Below are 24,556 nucleotides of genomic sequence, written 5' to 3'. Positions count from 1 at the left end.
TTTTTTGAACTCAGACATGTATAGATACAGAAATTATAGAACTGCCTGTAGTTCACTAAGACATAAGCTGTATTCTAATGATTTTATGGGACCACACAGGAAAAGTAAGATAATTTTTTTTTTTTTAATCTCTTCCTCTTAAAACTCACTCCCTGAAGTGGCTTGGTTGGTTGGTTGGTGGTTTCATTCCCCATATATCCAGCATTATTCCATTGAAATTGATTCCCGGTTAGCTTCTCCCCAGAAAAAATTGTCCCTTCATTTGTTCATCATACTGGAAAGAAGCCATTGTTCCTGTTTTAGACCTAAAATCTCTTTATTTTTAATTCCAGGTCATGTTCTGGATAACAGTACAAAAGACCACAGGTTTGTGTTTAGTAACCTTGTGCCGTTTACAACATACGACGTGTACGTCAGTGCTGAGACAAGTGCTGGGCTGGGGCCAAGGACCAACCTTACAGTTTTCACTCCTGCAGACGGTAAGTAAGCATAGAGAAGAAAAAAAAAAACCCTGTTTGGATGTTAAAAAAGGTTTCAGTTTTCCCTTCAGAGCCTTTAAAGCACTTTGCAAAGGAGAAGAATGCATATAAGAACACTAGAAGAGATGAAAAAAGGTTACAAAAAACCTAAAGAGATCAGCTGAATATTATTATGTCATTTATTTATTTGTTTTTGTCAAGTTCATACTTTGTTACTCCATTTACCTGCTATCACAGGCCTTCAGAGGTTGTGAAAGAAATGTAAGTTTCTTTCGAGATGGAAGTCGAATGATAGAGACAGTAATGAAGTTGCAGGGCCAGCTCTGCCCCGTTAGATGGCAGCAAGAGGAAAAGAAAGAGCAGCGCAGTCTCTCTCTGCTGCTCTTTCAGCCCTTTTCTTCCCTGAACCTCTCCTTTGGCTCCTTCTCAGCAAACCCAGGGCCCAAACTCATCTCTGATGGAGCCACCATCAGCAGCGAGGGCAGCTCTGAGACAGGGCCAAAATAACCAGCTATCCACGTTAGAGCCCTTGGCTGCATGGAAATGCAGTTTTATCTTCCATGTACGTGAGATTGTGTGGGATTCTTGGCCAGCATTTGAGGATGAGTGAGGAAAAAATGAGATTTGGTGTGTAATAGGCAGTTTCAAGATGGTTATTTCTGACTTATGTTTATGCCACACAACACAAATTTAGAAAATCTCCGCCTTGGGTGTTGCTGGCAATGTTGGTTGTTAAGGTATAACACTGGGAGGGAAACCTATCTTTTGTACTTTGAAATATGAACACAAAAACCTATCTTTCTCTACTGTATTCTTTCCTAAATGATCTGCTTTTGGCAGCTCTCAGAGACAGCTCCAGAGATGACTTACCTGAGTACAGTCAGTCATTCTCATCTTGTGTTGAAATGCACTGTCAGAAGCCAAAGGGAATTTTGGTGGGTTTGGGGTTTTTTTAGCATAACACAAGAGTGTCTTTCTTTAAAGCTAAATCTAAAAATCCTCCTTATGCAAGTAATTACAAAATTGTCTTTTATTGAAGTCTATTAGGAAAAAAAGTATTTCTTTTTGTATCAACTCTGAAGATCACTCTATTGAATATAAATGTCTTTTAGCTCTGGTGGTCCTATGGAAATTATAATATAATTTAGACTGAGTTTTTAATGAAGAAATTCTATAAACTATATAATTTCTATTTATATATAGATATATATTTCGTATCTATAATTGCACACATATGAAAATATATAATATAAATAAAATCCTATAAACTTAAATAAAATCACATAAACGTTTTGTAAAAGAGAAATTAACAAGATGTATCACATTAATTTTTTTCCCAAGCTTTTTACTTCATTCTAGTATAGCTTTGATGATTTTAGAGCTAACTTTTCATTTTCAAATATACTTAAGACTCCATATAAGAAAATAGAAATAGTCTGTTTGATTCCAATCAAGTAGACCTCAGTAGAGATATCCTGGTTTATATCATCTTAGTGTCTAACCTACTCATACAGATCTTATGTGTTAAAAGAGTATGTGTATTTTTAGAACTGTAACTTGTTTGCTAAGAAAACATATGAAGTAAGTCTCTTTCCTGCACAGGGTCAGCTCAAAAGACAAGGATGTGAAATCTGATTGTCTATTGTACTTTTCATCCAATGCTGAAAAACCTTGTAATAATCACAAGTGTTTAATGAACTCAAATTTCCTCTTGAATATTTAGTCCCAGGTGCTGTATCAGATTTACAACTAGCAGAAGTGGAAGCCACATATATAAAAATTATTTGGAGGAAGCCACAGCAACCAAATGGAATCATTACCCAGTATAGAGTTAAAGTACACATGCAGGAAACACTCGTCACTCTGGAAAACACTATTCTTGGAGACAAAAATAAGGTATTATTTTATTTTTTTTAATATGGATTTTATGTTAGAATAAATTTGCTCTCTGCCTTATCTGACATTTACAGAACATGGAACTAGCTCCCACAAATGAGTTGTCAATGTTTTTAAAAGCCAGCTTCCTCAGACCACTCTCTTTCTCTGACTGGCTTTCAAAAAGATTCCAATAATGCTGCTTCCACAACACAATAAAATAAATCATTCTGGCAGAATTATCCAGCTGCTGAAGGCAGGAAGCCTCAGCTCACAGTCTTGTCCTTCTGAGTCCCTGAGTTCTTTGTGGCATAGGGTGGCCAGACTATTAAGAGTAAAGATTTGGGTACCTAGATTGATACACAGCCACTCAGTAAAACCTCTAGAAGATGTGGGTATGAACTCTGTGAATTCAGCAGAAGTGTCCAAAGGATGGTTGAGTGTTCTGCTAGCAAGGCAGACAGGCTAAAGCTTTCTGCCTCTTTTTATGCTTAACTCCATGCTGTGGTTGCATTCTAAGGACATTTGTGCACATCTATGGGATCATATCTCTTGGGGGACCTATGCTGTCAGTCAGTCTAGCTGCTGGATTTTGGGTGCTGATGTGCTTTACATGCTTAGAGGAGCAGCTCTGAATATGCAGCACAGAGCTGCAGACCCCCAGCAACATTCAGCTCAGGACTAAATTCTTTCTGAGGCAGGGCTTTTTGGTCTGAGTTTTGAAAACAGGTGCCCAAAGTCTGCACAATTCCTTATTTTTTCAGACAGTGATGTCTTTCACTGGATCTGAATTGGAATCTAAGTTTTTGATGTAGAGCTCAAGGAAGGAGTTCACTTTCAAGTTGAACAATATATATTAAATAGAGCCCTGGAGTCAAATGTTAAATAAGGAGAAAGGGGGAAAAAAAAAAATAGGATAAGGATCCATTCATTAAGCCAGGCAGGCATCCTTGGAAAAGGAAAGTATATTACTCTGTAATTAAAGATTGTATCAATGTCCGGATGCAAAAAATTTAAATAGTCTGCACAAAAATGTTTTAGTCGTGGAATTTCCTAGTTTTTGAGTTCTTAGTGCAGTATCATTGCTGCTTTATTATAATTTATTGAATGTAATTTTCTAATTAAAAACCAAAGCAAATCATAAAAAAACTTTGCTTTATCTAGAACTGCATTGACCACCAGCTTAGAGCAGTTACAGGACTTGAACTGTCAGACCCACAGTGCTAATGGTACTCAGTAACCACTTGAGTTACAGCACCAAAAACTGTTGTCTTATATGTGGAAAATCCTCATAAGCAAAAAGTATTTCCATGTGGCCTACTGTTTTGCTATAAAATGCTGGTGAAGATGAGACATATACAGTTTTTACCTCTTGGTACTTAGGTGAGATTGATGCTCTATCTGTGTCTGTGGCTAATGTACCTCAGGTTAAAGGAGTAAAAAAGGGCTTTGCCCTTTCTCTGCCCAGAGTCCATAGGGAAAGGACTAAAGTGTATTAGTTACATCACTGTAAAAGCATCTCTTTCTGGCAATGAGATGGGCCATATGTGTGAGTGGCGAGTGTTCCAGATGACAGCAGAACAATTCAGAGATACTCGTGTCCTGGATTTAGTCCCAGATTTTGAAGGGGCATGAAGATCTGGTGCTAACACACCATTTTGTACCTATGCTCTAGCCTCTCTCTCTCTTTTCTGCTTTTGTTTCTCCTTTCTTTGTTGTTCTTATATCTGCCGCCATCCCTTTCCAATTGACTGGATTTGTTCTTTTCATCTTCTGTCCTACAGGCCCCCCTATCACTTGCCTCCCTTTCACTCTCCTTTTTCACATATATACTCCCTTATCTTTCTCTCCCCTTTATTTCATTAGCTTCTTGTTTTCTCTCTCTCCTCTTATTCCTTCTCAGAGATCTAGTCAGCCTGCTAATTCTTTCCTTGAGGGACTGGAATGGCCACTGAAATCCTCTTGTTTTCCATGAAATCCTCTTGTTTTCCTTGCCTGCTGCCTTCTTTCAGGATATATTTAGTACAAATAAAATCTCCCAAGTTCAATATAGCTCCAAAGATACAGCTTTAAAATGAAAGGCCTTGCTCTAAAATTGCCACCTTATTATAAAATAAGTATTTTAAGAAAAAATTTTAAGTGGTGTTTGATTAAACAATAACCAGAATAAAATGTTGTAGGCTACTGGCAATTTTTATGACAAAGATTATATTTTAAAAATTATTCTAATGATAATAATGTTTGTATGTCAACATTTACATAGTATCTATGTGCATGCAGAAGCATACACACATTATTTTTATATTTTTAGATAGAAATTGAAATAGAAATTGAATTAGAATTGAATAGAAATTGAATTATATTATTTAGTGATGACTAGGTTTGTGATTTATTTCTTTTTTATATTTTTAACTTGTAGTATCTGATTGATTCTTTGGAACCATACGCAATAAATGAAAATACCAAACCTTCTCCTCCCCCTTGGAATTCAGTGGAAGCAGACAATGATTTATATGAAGGTTCAGCTGAAATGTTTCCCAGTATTCAGACAGCTTCCCCAGTAATATTTACAAGTGTATCTGGTGATAATTTGCCTGATATAAATGGAGCTGCAGAGCTGCATTCTGCTTTGGGTAAGATAATTTAGGGTATTTTTCTACCTGCTTCTTTGTTCTGAAGGACCCCCATCACTGTCCCAGATATGATCTTTAGCACATGGTTCAAGCAAATTATAAATGGGTCATTTGCTGGAGTCAGATTTTTTTACTACCAAATAACCTTGTGAAGCAAATGGGAATGCCACACAGGCAGGAACTAGCCCCTTGTCACCCAGCTGACCTTCTTCCTAGTGAAAGGAGCACCCGAGAGCCATCAGCCAAGCTGCATAGACAATCAGTTATTACAGTTGCCAAAGCAGGTGTGATTGTCAGGGATTAACATATCTCCAAGCCCTTCAGAGACCTTGATTTTTCTAAGCCTTTTGACTAATAGGTTTTCAAATGTCAGTGAAGGTAAATAGGTCAAAAAGTTACAACTTTGCTATATGGGTTACAAACAGGTGGAGATGACCCCATGACATGGTGATGTCATTAGTGAGTACACTTGTTCTGTATTATCAATGGACCACTGTTTCTTTACCAAGTATGGATATTTACAAATCATTAAGCAGCCCTCAGCTGACAGGCAGGGATTTCACATATGACTCTAAATTTTGACAGTGTTTTGAAGAGTGGGGAGAAAATAAAGGTTTTATTTTTTTTAAAAATCATTTAATTAAGTCACTGAATTAATCTATATGCACCAGTATCTAAAACCAGAATTGAATCCATTATTTTAAACAACAGTGGATATTTTCTGTGCTATGTTAATCCTGAAGAATCTTCTTTGTCATACACAGGAAATGTACAGTGTTTTCAATGTAAATCTTCTTTTTATGGCCTCATTCAGTTTCAAGTATTGGCTTGCTAAAAAATGTCTCTGTTGCAGAAAATTTATTTTAGCCAGTGTCTGTTGTGGTCTACCATACAAGTATTATTTTATAGGAGTGATTATACTAGTTAAAGCTGTTGACAGCTGAATTTTCGACATGGTCTGCTGATTTTTCAATGCCTTCCTTTTAATTCCCTTCTCACTGAACTCTGAGCCTGATATGCAGGTATATGAAGCGTCCACACCTTTACATGTCGCTCTGGCATAATTACTCCTTTATAGCAGATGATTTTGGCCTACACAGTTGGATTGTGGCTGACTTTGAATCTTATTGTGAGTGCACCAGAATCTCTTTGTGGGCATGCATGGCTTCATCATTCTAATGACCACAACTTTTCTGCTAAAAATACCGGTGTGAAGGGATCTGTAAAGGCAGCCTTTCCTAGTATTGTTGTTCTAGCATCACTGGGAGGGCAAGGAAGAAGGAATCTATCTTTCTTAATTAAAAATACTTCAAACCCTTCAAAAGCTCCATCAATCTAGGAGCCATTGTTCTGAAATCACTAGAGAGACTAGGCCTTATACAAAAGTACCTTCCTAGCCTCTAGGGGACTGGTTACTTACAGAACCTCACAATTCTACTTGTTGCTCATTCACTCTTTCACCTAGGCTAATCTATTGTACACATGAAAATGGACCTATAATAGACTCTTCCTTAGGGAGTTGAGGTGGAATGTAGACTTTGTATTTTTATAATTGACAGGAAAAATAATTCTTTTAGAATAAAGTAGCTCTAGGTTTCCATGCAAAGTGAGTTTGGAATACATAAGAAATAAAATTATCAGTAAGTAGCTATTTCTCTCTATTTACTCACAGATAATGAATATAACATTGATATTTTGGCTGAAGAGCTGTCCTATATTATAAAGGGCCTCACACCTTTCACAGATTACACAATTAGTGTGTCTGCTTTCACGGCTGTTGGAGAAGGACCACCAGCAGTTCTTACAGCCAGGACACAGGAGCAAGGTAAATTGTAACTCTGGTATTATCATAGTTAACATACATGACTTATTTCACTGAATGTTTGACTTTTTTAGTTATTTATTTACTTACTGTTATGTTTTCATGTTTTTGTTTAAGTCCCAAGCTCAGTACAAAATATATATTACAAAAATATTAGTTCCTCCTCTGTCTTGCTGTATTGGGATCCTCCAGCAAATCCCAATGGGAAAATCATTCATTACACGGTTTATGCAATGGAACTGGATACAAAAAGAGCATTTCATGAAACTACTTCAAACAACAGCTTACTTATGACAGGTACAGTGTCATTTGATTAAAAAAATATAAAAATTTTATCTTGCAAGTACATTTTAGAAACTTTTTTTCCCCAATTTTATGTCATTTGAAATGTATGTGGATCAAATCTCACACAATCATGCATGTCCACAGACACACAACAAAACTGCATGTATAAACAAGGTTAGGACACTACCCAGACTTGTCTTCTGTGGAGGAACATGCAGGGTATGTGAGATGGGAGAAGAGGGCTGGTTAAGATAAACAGTAATTTTTGGAATGGTACAAGTAGTAATTTGTGAGGGGGATTTCTCCTTGGATTATTTGCCTCAGTTTCCTGTGTCCCCATAGGAAAATATTCCTAAATTGTCTAGTCTTTTTCAGATTTGAATTTTTTCACAATATTTGTCTAACATTAATAGCAATTTTCTTATTTTAAGGGTGTAATTTTTATAGTAATAGAAGCAAACACATTCCTAATGGAGTTTCACTTATTAATTGATGTTAATCAGAATAATGCATACAGAGTAAACCCCCATATTTGGATGTTCATGTATGCATCCGTTGAAGTGCTTGACAAATTCTTCAAGCTATTTGCAGGGTTGAAGCCAGTTGACTTCAAAATCTGCTGAATTAACTGCATGTCTGTTTGACTGTCACCAAAGAAATGGTACTGTACATACCATTGTCTTTTAGGGGACAAAGGTGTATAAAAACTCTCAAGACAGTATCCAGTACTATATTTTTATAAGTGGCTATGACAAAAGAAGTCAACAGTCTTGTTTACGAAGTTAAGAGTCATAATTTTTTTAAATTAATTTTTCAGGTTTAAAAAAGTACACGAATTATAAAATGAGAGTCACAGCCTCTACTGCAGTTGGAGAAAGTGCTGTGTCTGAAGAGAATGATGTTTTTGTGCGAACCCCTGAGGATGGTAATACGTTGCTTGCAATGATGATTTATTTTCTGTACTGAACTTTGTGTTTGTTCAAAAAGAAGACTGTCACATAAAAAAAGGGGGAACAAAGTGTATAAATAAAACCAATGTTGAAATTATCAGTCTTCTATCAGTCAGTGACTTCATTCAGTCCATTTTTAGCTAAGTGCTAAAAAAGTAATAATGAAAGCCGTGGCATGACCCACAATCAACTGATTTCAAATGTGATAGACAAATGTAAGGAAAGCTGGCAGAGCTGAGGCTCCCTCTCTCAAAACAATATGTCCCTAGCACCCATCTAAATCATAATCTTTGTGACTCCATTGAATATTATTTTTCTTTTTGTTATCATGTGTAAATTAGTTTGGTTTTGAAGCATATGGACATTTCAACAATTCAAAGGCCATATTTCTATTTGTAGGCAAAGATGCTGATTAAGATTTTTTAGTGCTGAATATAATAAGCAGTTGTTTTGATATAGGTTTTATTAATTTTAAGACTGATCAATAATTTTAATGTCAGGGATAATAGTACATTACAAAGATTTCTGAATCCTACTTGCAAGGCAGTTTTAACCCATGAAGGCATTAGGGCAAGAGCTGGAGTTGTAATTGGCTTCTGCAAAGAAAACATGAGAATTTGATTTGCAGACCAGAGCCATGAATATTAGTCTTTTTTTGCTTGTATCAAGTTTGTATTTTCACTGGTTTCAGCAAAGTTATTTCCAGGTTTACTGATGTAATACAGGGGGTGATGGCCCAATTGTCATTTATCTCTCTCATTTTCAAATGTATTACAATACAAGAAAAAAAAAAAAGAGTGTCAATAAAGGAAAGAAAAGGACTACAGGATTAAAAATCATGGGTATCTATGAAGCTTAGGTGATTTGAATAACCACACAAAATTAAATGGTGAAACTTAAAATAGTTGCAAATCTTTTTAAAATTTACATTCTTTGCTGTTAGTGTTTTTTACAGGGGAAACGCATATCACAAGAACAGAAAATCACTTATATAAATATTCTTTTCTCTGAAAGCTTACAATCCCTTGCCTGTGAGTGTTAAAGAATTTTTTCAGAGTAGAGTTTCTCTGTTCAGAGCCAACAGTCAACTGTTCATTCATTCATAAAAGAGCCATGCAAGGCTCGAGGAAACTAGTGAGAAACCCACCAAGAATTCTTGCCTTTATATAAGGCTATGCATAATTTTTTATCTTCTCCTTCTTGTTTAGCTTTCCTGAAGTAATTCAGACTGAGATTCATCTCTCCTAATTTTAGCCAACCTAGGAATAGAAATTTGCTTGACTCTTGTAAAGAGAGATAGCTCCAAATAAAAGATTCACTACAACTGTCTTAGATAACTTGCATTAGGATGGAAGAAACTAGGCCGTTGCATTTAAATATTTTACCATGCCAGATAAATGACAAAATGTATTTCAATTAAAAATTAAGCTTCTTCACATGGGAAATATCCATGTGGGTAGACTTGTCATCCAGAGAGCAGTGATCTGTTACAGTTAACACTTGCATGTGCTCAGAAATCAGGAATGAAAGTGATTTGTGAGACCTTCTAGGAAAAAAAAAATTCATGATGAATTCTGAAATATCTGCAAATGGGTATCTGTACACAAACTGAATCCTATGATCCTGAGTATGTAGTATATTTTTATCTTGATTTTACAGATTGTTTCAGGGGTGAAGTGGTGAAGCTTTCATAAGAATCAAAGCTGACATTCAGAGCTGATTTTATTCATAAGTGCAGCCCACTCACTCCTTCGACCTTTCCATGCCTTAGCAGCTCACTGGAGTCACATGAACTCATACATTGCCAGTAGATTTAGCCACACACCACCCTGGAGCTGGGCTTGCTTGGTGCATGACCTTCACACCAGAGTATACAAGATTTACACTGAGTTCACTAAAGGGAATTTAGTTACTGTGCATACAGTCTCTTTCTTGGGTCAACAGTTGATTCAGTGAAGTATACTAAGGCTGGTTATTTACATAGAAAGCAGTAAGAGGACATTAATCCAAATTTGAAGAACTAAATATGAGGAAGACAGTGAAAGGATTTGAAGGATCAGTCTGCATGAGACTGGTAGTGAGAAGAAAGTTTTTTCTTAGTAAGTGCAGTTTCAGATAGCTTTAGAAGAAATTCCAGAAAAGCTTAAGTGTCATAAGGCAAAAAAAAAAGTGTAGTTTTATGAGTGGAAAAGAGACACACTGTAGTGGTTTAGGTTCACCAATCCAAGTGAACATATGAAACACATACCAAAATTAACTGAGGTAAAAAGTGGTAAGGCTTTGAGAAGGAGAAAGAAAATGAGTGTAGCCCTTTTGGTACAGTGAGAATCCAATGCCAGTATCCAATAGGCTTATGATCTCAGTTCTGTATTCAATTATTTGAAAAGGTTTTTTTTCTGATTTCTGTGTTGCAGAACCAGACTCCCCACCTCAAAACTTAGAATTAATAAATGTAACTGCAACAGAAATAAATCTGAGATGGTTACCACCTGAGCAGCCTAATGGTCTCATAACTCACTATGAAGTTCTGTACAGCGATTCCAGTGATTTTTTCATGAAAAATGCCTCATCTACAAGTATATCACTAAGTGAAATGAAGCCATACACTCTCTACAACATCTCAGTAAGGGCATTCACCAGACTTGGCTATGGGAATCAGTCATCTTTTCCACTTCTGGTCAGAACTTCTGAAACTGGTGCGTATTTTTTAAAAAATGAACATTTTTTGACAAGAAGTTGCTTTATGATAGCTTTTGATGGCCAGGAGATAAGTTTTAATAATTTTAAAAGTATTTGCTTTCTTTGCAAGGCAGTGAGTTTGAATTATGTTCTTTTTTATGTACAAAGAATAAAGATGATTTCTATCAATTTTTTTTTAATGACCTTGTTGGTACTGTGTGTGTTTGAGTGTTTTTGATTTTCAAATTCAGCCTCTTTTAAAATGTATTTCATAAAAAAAAAAAAAAATAGGATTCAAATCCAAATATTTACAACATTGTTCACTGAAATCGGTTTATAAGATTTTTTTTTCCAAATTGATGAAACTGACTGAAATCTTCTATATATTTTTCTTCTAGTTCCTGATTCTGCACCAGAAAACATAACCTATAGAAACATCTCATCCATGGAAATTGAGTTATCATTTTTTCCACCATCCATTCCCAATGGAATCATACAGACCTACACAATATATCTCACGAGGACTAATGGGACTGAAGAAAGAGTTATAAACACTACTCTTCTGACACTACGTATTGCAGGCCAGTATATAATGATCTGGAACTTATGGCAACTGTGAGTTTTTCTGAGAAGTGTGCAACAGACAGACAGAGTTATATTAGTTCATTAGTTCATGATTAGTTCATTGGTTGGACCTGATCCTTTTTGCCCTTACAGAAAGTCTTTTTGCTCCTTGTCCTGAGAAATAACTTGTGTCTTGTCATAATGTGGTGAAATGGGCATTGAGTGGTATAGAGCCTAACATATATCTCACTGTATTTTAGATGTTTAAAGTACAAGGAACTACAATAGATATCTTTGCAGATATCATTGTAACAAAGTAAATCCTCCAGTCACTCGTATCTTTCTGATCTTATTCTGGATAAAAAACTTCCTTTTCCACTCATCTTTGCATCTTTTCCTAAGTTCTGTCATTATTGCTGAGGCATGGCACAGCAATTAGTGCTAGGAACTCAATACCTCCACTGTTACACTTTCAGAGTACAGCCAAGGACAAATTGCAAAGCATTCTAGGAATATGAAGTATAAGGTGGTAATTAGGGCTTTGCCCCTTTTGCAAAATATTTTTTGTTCCAAGCTTTCCTAATGCTTATTTCAGTCTAAAGACACAGATCAGTGTAATAGGCTTATTCACTACTTCAAAAATACTTAAAGTCCATTAAAATGAAATGAATTAATTTGTCCCATTGAATGGTTGTTTGATTGATTTTTTTTTTGTTGTTGTTGTTTTTGTTTAGATTTAAATAAATATACAGAATATACTGTAGAAGTGTCTGCTAGTACCGCAGTGGGGGAGGGCATCCGTAGTTCACCTCTGCATATACTAACTGATGAAGATGGTAAGTCAAAACAGAAGTTTCAGTGCCACATTTTCTACCTGCATTCTTAATTTACTCTTACACTTGATGTCAGATGTTTTTAATTTTTATGCACTTTTGTTGGCAGTTATGTCTCTCCATTTCTATTTGTATATATGCATCTACACACAAATGATTTATCTATTTATAAATATATTATATATTATATATATATTATAAATATATAAAATATATATATTTATATATTTATAATAGATATATATATAATATATCTATTCATTTATCTACCAATATATTAATCAGTATAAGCTGTATGAAATTTTGCAATTGCTGTGCATGGTCTTTTGATCTTACCAATATCTTATGACTCTGAAGAATCTTAATTTACTCATATTATTTTAATCTAATACATGACATTGTAGAATTAAATATTGTATTTGGTTTTTCAGTCATGTGAGAGCTCAGGAAAGAGAAAAACACAAAAAGGAAGTTTGAATGGTCCAGGGACATTTCTGTGGGGTTTCTTGCAGGGAGATTTTTGTATTATTCTAAACAGATGCATGTACAGGTACACATAGATAGATATGAAATTACTAATATTATGAAAATGCCCAAAGTCCATCATCTGTAGCAATGGACTTCCAAAGTGAGCTGGAACGTGTGCAGGCTGAGGGTAGAACACAGTTGTTGCAACCCCTGCTACTTTTTACAATAGGTCACAAACCAGCAGAGGAACTTTAAAATTTTATTTGTACTATCAGTACACAATGTTGTTTGCAATGTTATCATTGGTGACCTCTCTAGATTCTGCAGAGGAATCCTGAAAACAATTCATAGCAAGAATCTTAATTTAGGTGCTGTGAGTCATATTTTGGAAAAGGCTGTGTCTGTTCCTCTCCTTTGCTGCAGGAGGAAATCTCTGGGAACCTGTCTAAAGCAGCATTGACAGAAGTAACCCACCAGCCACACTGTCAGTAAAAAAAAACTTTGGTCAAGGGTTAAGTTGCTGGAGCAGACTGAAAAGAGCTAGATTGGACAAATCCAATTTTTTAACAGAGAGTATTTTTACTTAGAGCAATATAGTTTCTATTCTTTAGCAAAACCCAGAAAATTCTCAGAATAAGGATTGTAGAATGAACTAGACATGTCAAAAAGATGGCATTCACCATTTTATTGTACGGCCACTGAGGATAATATAACAAGTAAAACACAAAATACAGCTGTCAAAATTTTTCACCGGTAAATACACTCACTGAATCCATTTTGTATTCATGAAAAATATAAAATTGTTTCTTCTATAATATAAAGAGTGATAAAACCTTTATGCCAACTTTCAAGATAGTGAAAGGAACAAGAAGTGAAAAACAACAATATTTATAATGCACCACATGTTCTGTATTCACAGGAACACAGTGTTCCAAGGTTCAGACCAAATGTTTCATAGATTTGCTAATAGTTATGCTCATATTCTCAATTTTCATGCATGACTACAGCTATGACCTGAATTTTTAGTGCATGATGCTCTTTGGTTTAATTTGAGAAAAACAAATGTAATTCTATGATCTTCATAGTGATACATAGGTCCATGAATCAACATGCAGACAAAGACACATTTCTCAATAACATGCTGATAATAAAGCAGGATAATTTATGCACACGTTAGTTATTTTTCTTCAGTAAAATTAATAAGGACCTTAGAACAAAATCAAACATGGTCTAGCATTTTCATTTATTTACAATGTTTCCCTACAGAGTCGGGATATGGTCTCATTTAGGGACCATCTTAAAACAAATTTTAAGGATCTCAGTGAATGGCTATCTTTTCATTTGCCCTTGTGACATGTTAAGTGTATGAATGTGGTCCTTATTTGATGGAGTGAATAGATTTTACTGCTGTAGTATCCCACAATTCTATCATCTCTCAGTGCCATGCTTATCCACTTTTCCACCTTTTGCCACTTTGTGTAATTCTTTACAGCACCTTTTTTTCTCCGGGGAACTATTATGCTGTATTTTACATGTGTTCATGTCTATAAAACTCTTGCTTTTATTAGAAGGGAAAAAAAATTACAGCAATGTACTTGGGCAGTAGGTGAATCACTGTGACCTAGCCATTGCTCTGTTTTCTCATGAAGCACTTTTTCCATTGAATCACAGAAACAGATGTTCTAACACCACCATGCAAAATCTTCTTTTATCATCTGTCAGAAAAAGGAAAAGAAGCTGTGCCTTAATATTAGCTGATGGATACTGTACCAGTATGGTACAAGGTTAACTTCTTATCACAAATAATTCAAAGCCAATTTAAAGATACTGGTCTCCCACTGATCTGAGCTCTTTAACAAGATGTTGTGTCCTGTTCTCTCATTTTATAGCTCCAAGTTCTCCTCCACAAACCCTCACTGTAAAACAGTTGTTGGGTGTCACTGTGAAGTTGTCATGGAAACCTCCGCTGGAGCCAAATGGAATTATCCTCTATTACACAGTTTATGTCTGGTAAGATTTTTCTGGAAGTAGTTCTGAGGATAAATGTTAATCTGTAACCTATCAGGAATGTTAGGTTTTTGTTACACAATATGTTGATTACATGTTTTGGGAGAACAAATACTCATCCAGCACTTAAAATACTGGATTTTTTTATATGCAAATGCCAAGTAGCCAAAAACCAGGAGAACAATTTCAACATTTTGTAAGCCTTTTCAACATTTTTTTCAAAGGTTATGCTATAGTAAGTGAATTCAGATTTAAACTAGAGCATGGTGCCTACTTTCATTATATTCTGATTAGGTCTGCTGCAAGGCAGGGCACAAACCCATGCTGAATTGTCAAGGAGATTTGAAATAGGCTTAAAATAGAGAAGTATTGTCTCCTTTTGTAGACAGCCTCTATGAGCCATGTTCACAGTTTTCATATGTGCTAGCAATTATGTCTACTGTTATATTTTTTGTTTATTACATACATAGCAAACAAGGATTTTCAACGGACACTTTTCATTTATTATGTTCTAGTTTTTTCTATCTAGATTTTTTTATTTTTATTTTTTCCCCCTTATAATCTCCTGTGATACTTTCTCACCTTTACAAAAGAGTTTTGTCACTTTAAAACTTGCAGCTTCTGTCCTACTCCTTGCTGATCTAGCGATGTGGCATCTCTTCAAAGATCTGTAACTTCTACTGGGAATGAAAACATTTTTTATTCATCACTTTTCATATATTGCATTTATGCTTTACCATTTTATTGCCACTACTAAGGTGCAGAAAGCAAGTACTAAAGTGCATGTTATGAGATGTGAACCAGATGTGAAAACACTTAGTTGTTATGGGCATAGTACTCTTGAGCTTATATTATTTTATTGTTATTTGACAGTTTTGGGGTAGGGTTTGGCCTCAGTTACTACTGATTTTTATTTTTTTTAAATTATAATTTCTAGTTAAATTGATGATAAAATGAAGAGGAGCAAGCTCTTCTTTCCAGAAAAGTCGAATTTGTCTTCTCTTGTTAGTTCTAGCCTACTGGGAATATCTGTTCTCTTTAAAATAATGATGGTCCTCAAGCTAGGGAAGGGTTTCTTCATGATAAGGGCTATGGTTTTCATGCACACTGTGTTCAGAGACTTGAGGTCATGCAAATTTTCATCCTTATATTCCCTTATAACTTCCTGCTTTTGTTGCTGTAAGAAAGGATTTAGCCAGAATTATTTATAAAGAATCTCTTAAATGATCTGTCTTTCTAAATATTGCAGTTAAACAACCGCACAACTTCTTGCTGTAAGCCTTGCCCCATGTTCTTTCTGCTCTGTCTTGTCTGTCCTTACTATGCCATACCTAAATTTAGAGAGGCTTTAGGTATCATGTTAAGGCAAGGACACTGGAGAAAAAACTCCCTTTGCCTTCAAAGGGGTCATAACTTCACTCCTTCCTTGGCATGAAGGCAGGGGTGTGGAGGAAGGAGAGCAATTTTAAGTATTTAAAAGAGTTGTCTATACAGTTTCATCAAATGCATTGCAGAGGGAGATTTGACAAGGCAAATTGTCGTGCCATATAGCTGCTGCTCTTGGGAGGTATTCAATATATTTTGGAGGAGATTGTTCATCCCAGTGTTTCTCAATAAAGCATAAAGAAGGTTACTACAGTTGTTAAATAAATGTTCCTTCACTGAAATGTTTTGCAACCGTTATTGAAAATTTGATAACCCTTCTCTTGCTGATGTGGAACAAGAATCCAGAGTTAGTAGAACAGAAAGGATGATATTTGCAATGTTTTCAGTTATAATTCATGGAATTTGTCAGAGGACAAGGTGGATTTGGGTGCTAGCAGGTAGTAAAGCAAATTTCTTCTTTCCTTGAGCCTATAAACTCATAGTCCCTAAATGTAATTTTAGAGTATTAAAGGTAAAATTAATAAAATTGCTGAACTTGGATGTAGCTATAGTTTCTTGGCATTATCCTTTTCTGCAAATTTTTTGTGAGATATTTATTGGCTAGGTCTATTTTGAGCTACAGATTTTTAAGAAAATATTGTACACATCTTTGTCAAGTGGAATTACGAAATTTCTTAGAATCTGTGTTGTCTGCATTTTTGAAAAATGTGATTTAAAACATATTATTTTTCTTCAGTAAAATCTCTTGGCTTAACTTACTCTGCTAGGTACTTTCTCACTGTCTATGAAGGCTGCACTCACTTTGATCAGTGTTTTCTTATTTTTATGCAATCTCAGTTGTTTCTAAACAGAAAATCAACTTCTCTTGAAATATGTCAAGCTTTGTTCTTCTTTCTGTGCCTGGTTGTGGAAATTTTTTTTGGCAACTCAGATGTAAGAATGCAGTTACTCAGAGTAGAACTGTTTGCAGCACTAAGCTGTGGATTTTCTTCTTACTTAAATTATAACCAGATACGTATTTCCATACTAAGAATACCTTGGGCAAAGATCCAGGAAAAAATGTCTTTCTTTGTATAGAGTTTGATAACTCCAGCTGCAATCTCTTGTAAATTTTACTGACTCTTAAAATGTCAGAAGTTTGGGAAAAATGTAAATGTTAACTTTCTCTGTTACCAAGAGTATTTCTCATGTCAAGTTACATTCCACTCAAAATCTGAGGGTTAGGGAGGATTTTTTTTTCATTGTCATATATTTTCTCATTCCAATTGTTTGTTAATATAATTATTCAGATACATTAGATGGTGATCTTTGCTAATGGGACAGTCATTCAGTTATCAAAGGATGAAAATCTAGTAATTTTGAATCACTTTTTTTTTTATTTTTAGTATTAGAACACATTGTCATTTGTGAAGAGCTTCACAATGACTCCTGGAGTAAGATATTTGGTTTTACTTATCAAATTATCATCTCTGTATGAAATCCTATTAGAGACGCAGGACACTTACTCATACAGAAATCTTTAAAGGAATGGAATGTTAGGTTTTTATTTCCCTCCTGTATTTTTTCTTAAAAGAGTATGTTAACTTTATGAGGTGTATAAGACTTGTTGAATTCAGGTTAGTTATTTCTGTACCTTATTTTACTTTCTGATAATCATTTCATACCTATGCTAATACCAGCGTTTTATTAATGTTACATCTTACAGTCTTTCTCGGCGGGTTTTGACCTGACTGGAGTTCCATTCTGATCCTCTGCTACATTCCACCAGAATTAACTCAGCACCAGCTAATTCCTGTTCCATATCATCTTCTATTATTCCATTTATAACTTCAGCCTTCTGACCAATTTCACAGAGTCACAGTAGGGCACGCTCCCTGCTATAATCTTTTTATATTTCGCTATTCCTGTCCAGGGAGACAGTTTAGTTATGTCCTACTGTGTCCTTCCCAAGGGTACCACATAACCATTTGAAAGCTGTTAATATATAGAAATATTCCTAAATATTTCATATAGCAATTGTCTTAGTTGATGTAATATGCAAACATATTTCTGTGGGGTTTTGGGGTGCTTTTTTTTAAGAAATAAAATGAAGAGCCCTACTGTGATGCCACAGTATAAAAATTAGCTTTTCACCATAAAAGACAAAAAGTTATTCTAGCTTCTTTTAAAAACCTAAACGACTTGTTTTTAACATGAAATTGCATTTTTCACTTTTGCAACAAATGCCATGACTATATATATGTATAGAGAAATGGTGTGTGTGTATATAATTAATAAAAACCTTTGTCTTTAGGAATAAAATGTCAAACAGGAGTGTAAATGTAGTAGAAACATCACTGGAATTCACAGACCTAGAGTATAACTGTGAGTATAGTGCTTACCTAACAGCAAGTACAAGATTTGGAGATGGCAACATAAAAAGTGATACTATAATATTCAGAACTTCTGAAGGAGGTAAGCTTACATAGAGTACAAACCTTTATTTTCATTCAGCCTTAAAATTCTGTCAGCCTTATTTAAGTTAATAAAGCCACTGAAGTAGAGGTGACATTTGACTTATAAAGAAGAGATAATCTACCTGTCTCTGTGGCTCTTTGTGTATACATGTATTTATGGTTCTATAAAATTGTGATAGGTATTTCTATGCATTTACTGAGAAACCAATTAACATTTCTTTTCAGGACAGATAAGATTCAAATAATTTTGTTCTAAACTTTGAAATAAATCAAATTATTTTTGAAATATATTTTAATAGTTCCTTACTTTAAGCAGCTGTGACATAACTTCTGATAGGGAAAATACTTCTTAGAGTATCCCTCTCAAGACTGAAATGTTTTTAATTTGAAAATTTACTCTGTAAGTATACATTGATTTGTTTGTTCTGTTTTAATTATTTTATACTTCCAACATGGAAAGTGACTCTTATAGGATCATACTTACACTGTGCTTTGAAAGTCATTCAGTTTATTTTTTTTCCTGGTTTTCCATCAATCATATTGCTATAATTTGTTCCAAAACAGATAGTAGGCAAGCATACTTCAGAATCACCCTGCACAGATATTAACAATTCCCTAGTGCACAGCCACTGGGAGGATTATTATCTATGTGAGCCATCCCTCCAACATCTGTCTACATTGTCAGGTTGCTGATCTTCAGTTGCTATTGAAGCTGGTATGGAAATATGAAGTGACTTTATAGGGACAGACTTTAAGGACCTGGTCCTGGGGTTTCCCCTCCAATTAATATTTTAATATTTTACACAAACTAGAGCAGTACAAAGCAAGAGAGGTACATAACTCACAGCGTTCAGTACTCTACCGCACATTCTGTAGAGCAATTTCTTGGATGGAGAGAAACATGGATTTAAAGTCTCCTAAGCTGACTAAAGGAATAGATTTTAACTCTCCTACATCACTGTATTACTGAGAAGAACAATATGCTGCTATTCTTTATAAAATAGGAATAAAGACTAATGGAGGAAGGCTTACAGAGGTCTTCTTGCACATTTAATAGGCTGAGTAAAGAGAAAGAAAGAGAAATTATCATTCCGTTCAAGCTTAAGTATCTGGTTCACCTACATGAGTTGGGAGCTTAAATTCTGTTTATAATCAGAGATAAAAAGGCTTTAAACTTAGGTTTTGTGAAACAAATCCTTTTTTTTCCCTTACTAACTGTATTTGGAATATAGAAACCTAACTCAGTCAACTTCCATATCTGCAAATTAGATTTTCTATGTGCAAAGCAGTAAGTACAGGACAAATTCTATAAGAAAGCTCTATCAGTTTAAAAATGCAGCTAAATACAAATATGGTTGAAAAAGTATTTTAAAATTTCATTTTTACAGATATAGTTGTGTTTCATTATTTTGTGGGGCAGTTTCTATACCATAATCAGAAATACATTTAATTTGCCATAGGATGTTGTAAAATCTATTTTAGTGGATATTCCTTGGGTACTAAAGTGTATAAAACCTTGAGGTACAAACACCTTAGGTATGCTAAAACTTAACATTTTTCCAGCACCAAGTGATCCTCCAAAAGATGTTACATACAGAAACCTTACTTCCACATCAATAATGCTATCCTGGTCTCCTCCTCAAAAGCCTAATGGAAATATACTGTACTACTCAGTTTATTTCAAAAACAATTCAGGAATATTCATACAGGTAAGCTTATTTTTTATATTCTTTTGTAGAAGTCAATGAAATATTCTAATAATTACTTAGAGGTTAAACCAGTTTTATAGTCATCAATAAATTGGTTTTTCACAGTTCCTTTATCATGATGTAGTTTTTAAACTTACAAAGACAGAAGCACGTCTTGTAATCATAGATGTTACATTGTGCATCTCACTGAGCATTCATATCATTTAACATTTAAGCAAATAGATTTTTTGTAATATTCCATTATGCAAAGTTTTATGTACATGTATATATATATATATATATATATGCACACATACACCTAATATATTTATACACTTAACATATGTAGTGGATAGACTCATGGCCCACTACATGCATAGCACACCCTCAAGATTGTTTCTTTTAGTCCAGTCTAGCAATGTGAATAAATTTCTGGTTCTGGTTTTAGTTTTTAATATATGTTTGTACAGTATTGAAAATATGAAGGTATTGTGAATGTAGGGAATGCATTTTTTTTTTCATCTTTTTCTTACTCTCAAAGGAAATTACTGTTTAGTATATTGAAGCAAATATATTGATATTCTGAAGTTAAAGCTTAAAAGACAAATAAAATCTTATAAATAATATTTTGATGATACATTGTCATTTAGTGTTTTTTTGCTGTTGCTGCTTTCATTCTTAATTATGCACTACATTTATTAATTACATATATTACTACATATATTAATTACATATAGTCTTTCTGTTCTGTGAATATGTTACGGTACAGAAATATAATAAGAGAAATAAGCTTCCTTTATTTGGGTTTTTGGTCACAAGTTGTATACAATATGGAAGAAAACCAAGAAATATAAATTAATGGAAGAAAAACAATAAATATAAATTAAAAATAAAATATAAATATAAATTAGAAAATTTATTTATTATTTATTTATATTTATATTTATTTTTTTATTAGAAAATTATGTATGGCAAATAGCCTTGAATGCCTAAATTTATGATCAAGATATGTTTAGGGTGAGGTATGCATTCACAAATGTTACACATACCTGTGTATGAATAATTGCTGACACACTTCAGTGTACACACTTCTCTGACTTCTGTGGAGGTATGTAGTTACCATACTCTGCGTAGTTCCAGGTGCAAGCAGGACTGTGGCATGAATTCATGACTGAGATTAAAATCAGGGCTACACTTCAGAACACAGATTAATATCAAGGATACAGCTACAGTTTACACACACTGCTCTAACAACAGCTGTTTTCTTAAACCTCTGGACAGACCTTTACATGAGTGCATCACCTGAGCTGGCCTGTCCTATGAAGGACATCTCAAGCAATTTTAGAGGGGTACAACGGGCTTGGATTATTCCTGCTTTTAGGAAGGCGCAATTCTGAGATGAATGAGTAAGGCGAAGCCAACACACAGAGAGATAAAACCCCCTGGCATGTGTCCAGGATTCTGGAAATAAAGGAGGAAGATAGGGAAGATGAAGCTCAGTAGCATTGGCCCAGTAAGGTGAGGGTCCAATTTTATTACTGTGTGATGTAGTTAGGCCAGGAAAGGATGGTGGCACAAGTGGAAGTTAATGCTGCTTTGGCATGTTATGTGTTGTCAGCAGAAAAGTGCTGACAGTAGTTCTACCTCTGTATGTGGAAACTACCATTTTCATCCTTTTGACTTTGATTTTTATCCCATCCCTCTGCCATCAGAAGATAGGTTTCAGCTGCTGTTGCATCTGTCTCTTACTGCCCATGGGATATGAACATTAATCTCTCGAATCATGATCAAATCTTAATCTGCCTGCTGCCTTGAACTCCTTCTGTCCTTCACTTCCCGTCTGCTCACTGTTTAGCACGGCAACTACCACATCTACACTGCAGTCCTATTCTGTACCCTGGCATTCCTGTGGATGCAAGACAGATTTCAAACAGGTGTAAAAAAGCCAACTCATTTCTATCAGATATTTTATATTACTCTTTTTACAACAGAGAAACGCATGTGTGAAAGTCAGCCTGATATGTGACTATATATATAAAAATATATATGTGATATATAAAGACATGTAAGCTGCATAAGTATGCATACATATAGGTTACAACTATCTGTAACTTAGAAGTAAAACCATGTAACAGCAGGGTCTGTTGCTAAGTTTTGTATTGCACACATTTGGAAAGAAAGAATCCTCGGCTGAAATACTCTGCGTCGAGGTCACCATCTGCTTATGTTTAAGCAAACTGTATTTTCAGTTTGAGAAACTATACAGGAGAATTGAAGAAATAGGTGATCTTTTCACATTTCACATTGTGGGCAGCCATTATCTATCAATCTTTCCCCTGTTTCTTTGTCAGGACAAAATGCCAGAGGTCCAAGTCTTATAGCATATCTTTTAGATGCATGAATGAACACCCTTGCTGAAGAATATCAAGCAAATTAATGTGTCCTAGTGCTCTAATAATCGGAAATATATAGATACAAATAGATACAAAATGGATACAAAAGTCATAAAAATTTGTGCTGTTCTGTTGTTTCAATTTCTCACTTTTCACACATTCTCAGAATGCTCAGGCATATTAAAATCTAATTAATATAAACCTCTGACTATTAATATGTTAAAACTAGGAAGTTACTAGCTGCAGAGTGACTCATTTTGTTTAGGGAAAAAAATACCCAAATATAAAAAAGACCTGAGATAAAAGACAGAGTTTACTCCTTGACATGATGCAGAAACTTGAGTTTTCTGTGAAAAAGGGAAAATTTATGTACCCTCATCAGTCAGAAAAATAATGTATAGTTTCTTTTCTTTACTGGTGTACATGAAAAATAACACTGCAGCTGTCAAGTCAGAAGGCCTGGGGTGCTCAGACCTAAGTTTCAAGACCAGAATAGCAGAAGGAAATATTTAGTGATGGAGATTAGATTTAAGGATTTTGGAAGAACAGTGGGCTGTTTCTATGGGGATGCTGACAGTAGTAAAAGAAAATGTGTCAGAGAGGGAGGAACGACTGGTAGCCAACTAGAAGAAACCATCACCTGCATTAGTTTAGGTTCCAGTTCAGCTTTATCTTTCATTTTCTGCTGTCACAGGTCTAGGGAAAATGCTACTTCTTGGTGTATTTACCCTGTCCTAGTGCAGTAATGATATGACATGTATGCTGACAGAGTCCTTCACTGATGATGTGACACTGCACCTCTCCTTCACATCACTTCTCTGTGACACTGCTGGGTTCCTACAGTTCAAGCTTTCACTGTTTGCAATTGCAGCTTTGCAAGTTTTGCTCCACAGTGCCTTGCCTGGTGCTTGAAGCAATAAAATTGCCCAAATTCTCAGTCCTATCAAGGAAATAAATCAAAGACTCTATGTATGGAAGTAACGTCTCTTGGCTAAATATATCAATCTATGAAAGATATCATTGACTTGAATGAACACTGTTACTCAATCTCTATATACTTATGTTCTGATTAGCAAGAAAGTAGGAAAGATATTAATTAAAAAAATAAATATATGCTTCAGTAAATTACCCCAGTGTAGGAACTGCAGTACAGATGAAAACTGTCCTGCTCTAACAAATCAGACAATGGAACCAGGGGCGAGGACTGAAAAAAAGTCTATGATCCTTACAGCAACAGAATATCCAACCCTGAATCATCCAGCCTCTACCTCAAGCCAAGCAAAGTGATCCTGACTGGATGCAGTTCAGAGTGAAATTCAGCTTGGTGTACCCTAGGGATCAAGACAAGAGATGCAAACAATGTGCTGTATTACTTAACAATCAAACATTTTCTTTCACCAGTATAACCAAAGTAGGGATAAAAAGGGGAACTTCCCTACTGTAAATTTTAAAAAAGCTGGTCTCAGAATGGTACAGCAGACAAAAAGGAAATAACTTCACTTAGGTTTTTACTGGAACAGTGAATATTATGCTCCTTGAAGGATATCTTGAATTAGCCCTCACACTGTCACCAAGTTCACCTGATTCCCAGAGTCAAGCATGTGATCCTCAGACTCAAAAGAAGAATGCAATACAATGAACCTAAAAAAAGAAAGGGGTTAACAGTGAAGAAGAGCACCACCATGTTTTCCATATACAGCTAATTACAGCTTTATGCCACTGGAAATATCTGCCGCTTCCTGACGTGAAGAAGATACTAGTTTCTACTGACACTTTCATGGCTTGAGTGTATTGCTTACACTTAGCTACTTTTAATAATCTGATACTTTGCTATGTCAAAACTTCTTTCATGTATGGATGAAGAAAGGGACAGAAGGAAGAGTTTCTTCAGCTGTAGCCAAAGATCCTAAGCTGTTTGCTTTCATCTGTGGCCACAGTTAATTGTTAAACTTCCTATAGTCTTCTATCCCCAGGGTACAATTAGTACAAGTTTCATCTTTTCTTAGTTTGTACCCACACAGTTCCTCCTGCACACTGT

The 24,556-nt window shown here is 35.0% G+C and overlaps 1 protein-coding gene across 1 annotated transcript in view; it reads left to right on the top strand.

Annotated features, from left to right (window-relative positions):
* Positions 1-24,556, top strand: part of PTPRQ (protein tyrosine phosphatase receptor type Q) — a 122,960-nt gene that overhangs the window by 32,502 nt on the left and 65,902 nt on the right. The window contains exons 25-36 of the mRNA XM_086884201.1: positions 333-479; positions 2,203-2,375; positions 4,774-4,987; positions 6,660-6,812; positions 6,927-7,106; positions 7,912-8,019; positions 10,459-10,740; positions 11,122-11,304; positions 12,022-12,123; positions 14,478-14,598; positions 18,275-18,435; positions 20,001-20,146. Coding sequence (XP_086740327.1) covers positions 333-479; positions 2,203-2,375; positions 4,774-4,987; positions 6,660-6,812; positions 6,927-7,106; positions 7,912-8,019; positions 10,459-10,740; positions 11,122-11,304; positions 12,022-12,123; positions 14,478-14,598; positions 18,275-18,435; positions 20,001-20,146 — 1,970 coding nt within the window. The remainder of the gene's footprint in view (positions 1-332; positions 480-2,202; positions 2,376-4,773; positions 4,988-6,659; positions 6,813-6,926; positions 7,107-7,911; positions 8,020-10,458; positions 10,741-11,121; positions 11,305-12,021; positions 12,124-14,477; positions 14,599-18,274; positions 18,436-20,000; positions 20,147-24,556) is intronic.

This window comes from Cyanistes caeruleus, chromosome 4 (assembly GCF_971803275.1).
Source record: "Cyanistes caeruleus chromosome 4, bCyaCae1.hap1.1, whole genome shotgun sequence".
Classification (NCBI taxonomy): Eukaryota; Metazoa; Chordata; class Aves; order Passeriformes; family Paridae; genus Cyanistes; species Cyanistes caeruleus.
The sequence above is the reverse complement of the archived record's forward strand: the minus strand, read 5'-3'. Positions and strand labels throughout refer to the sequence as shown.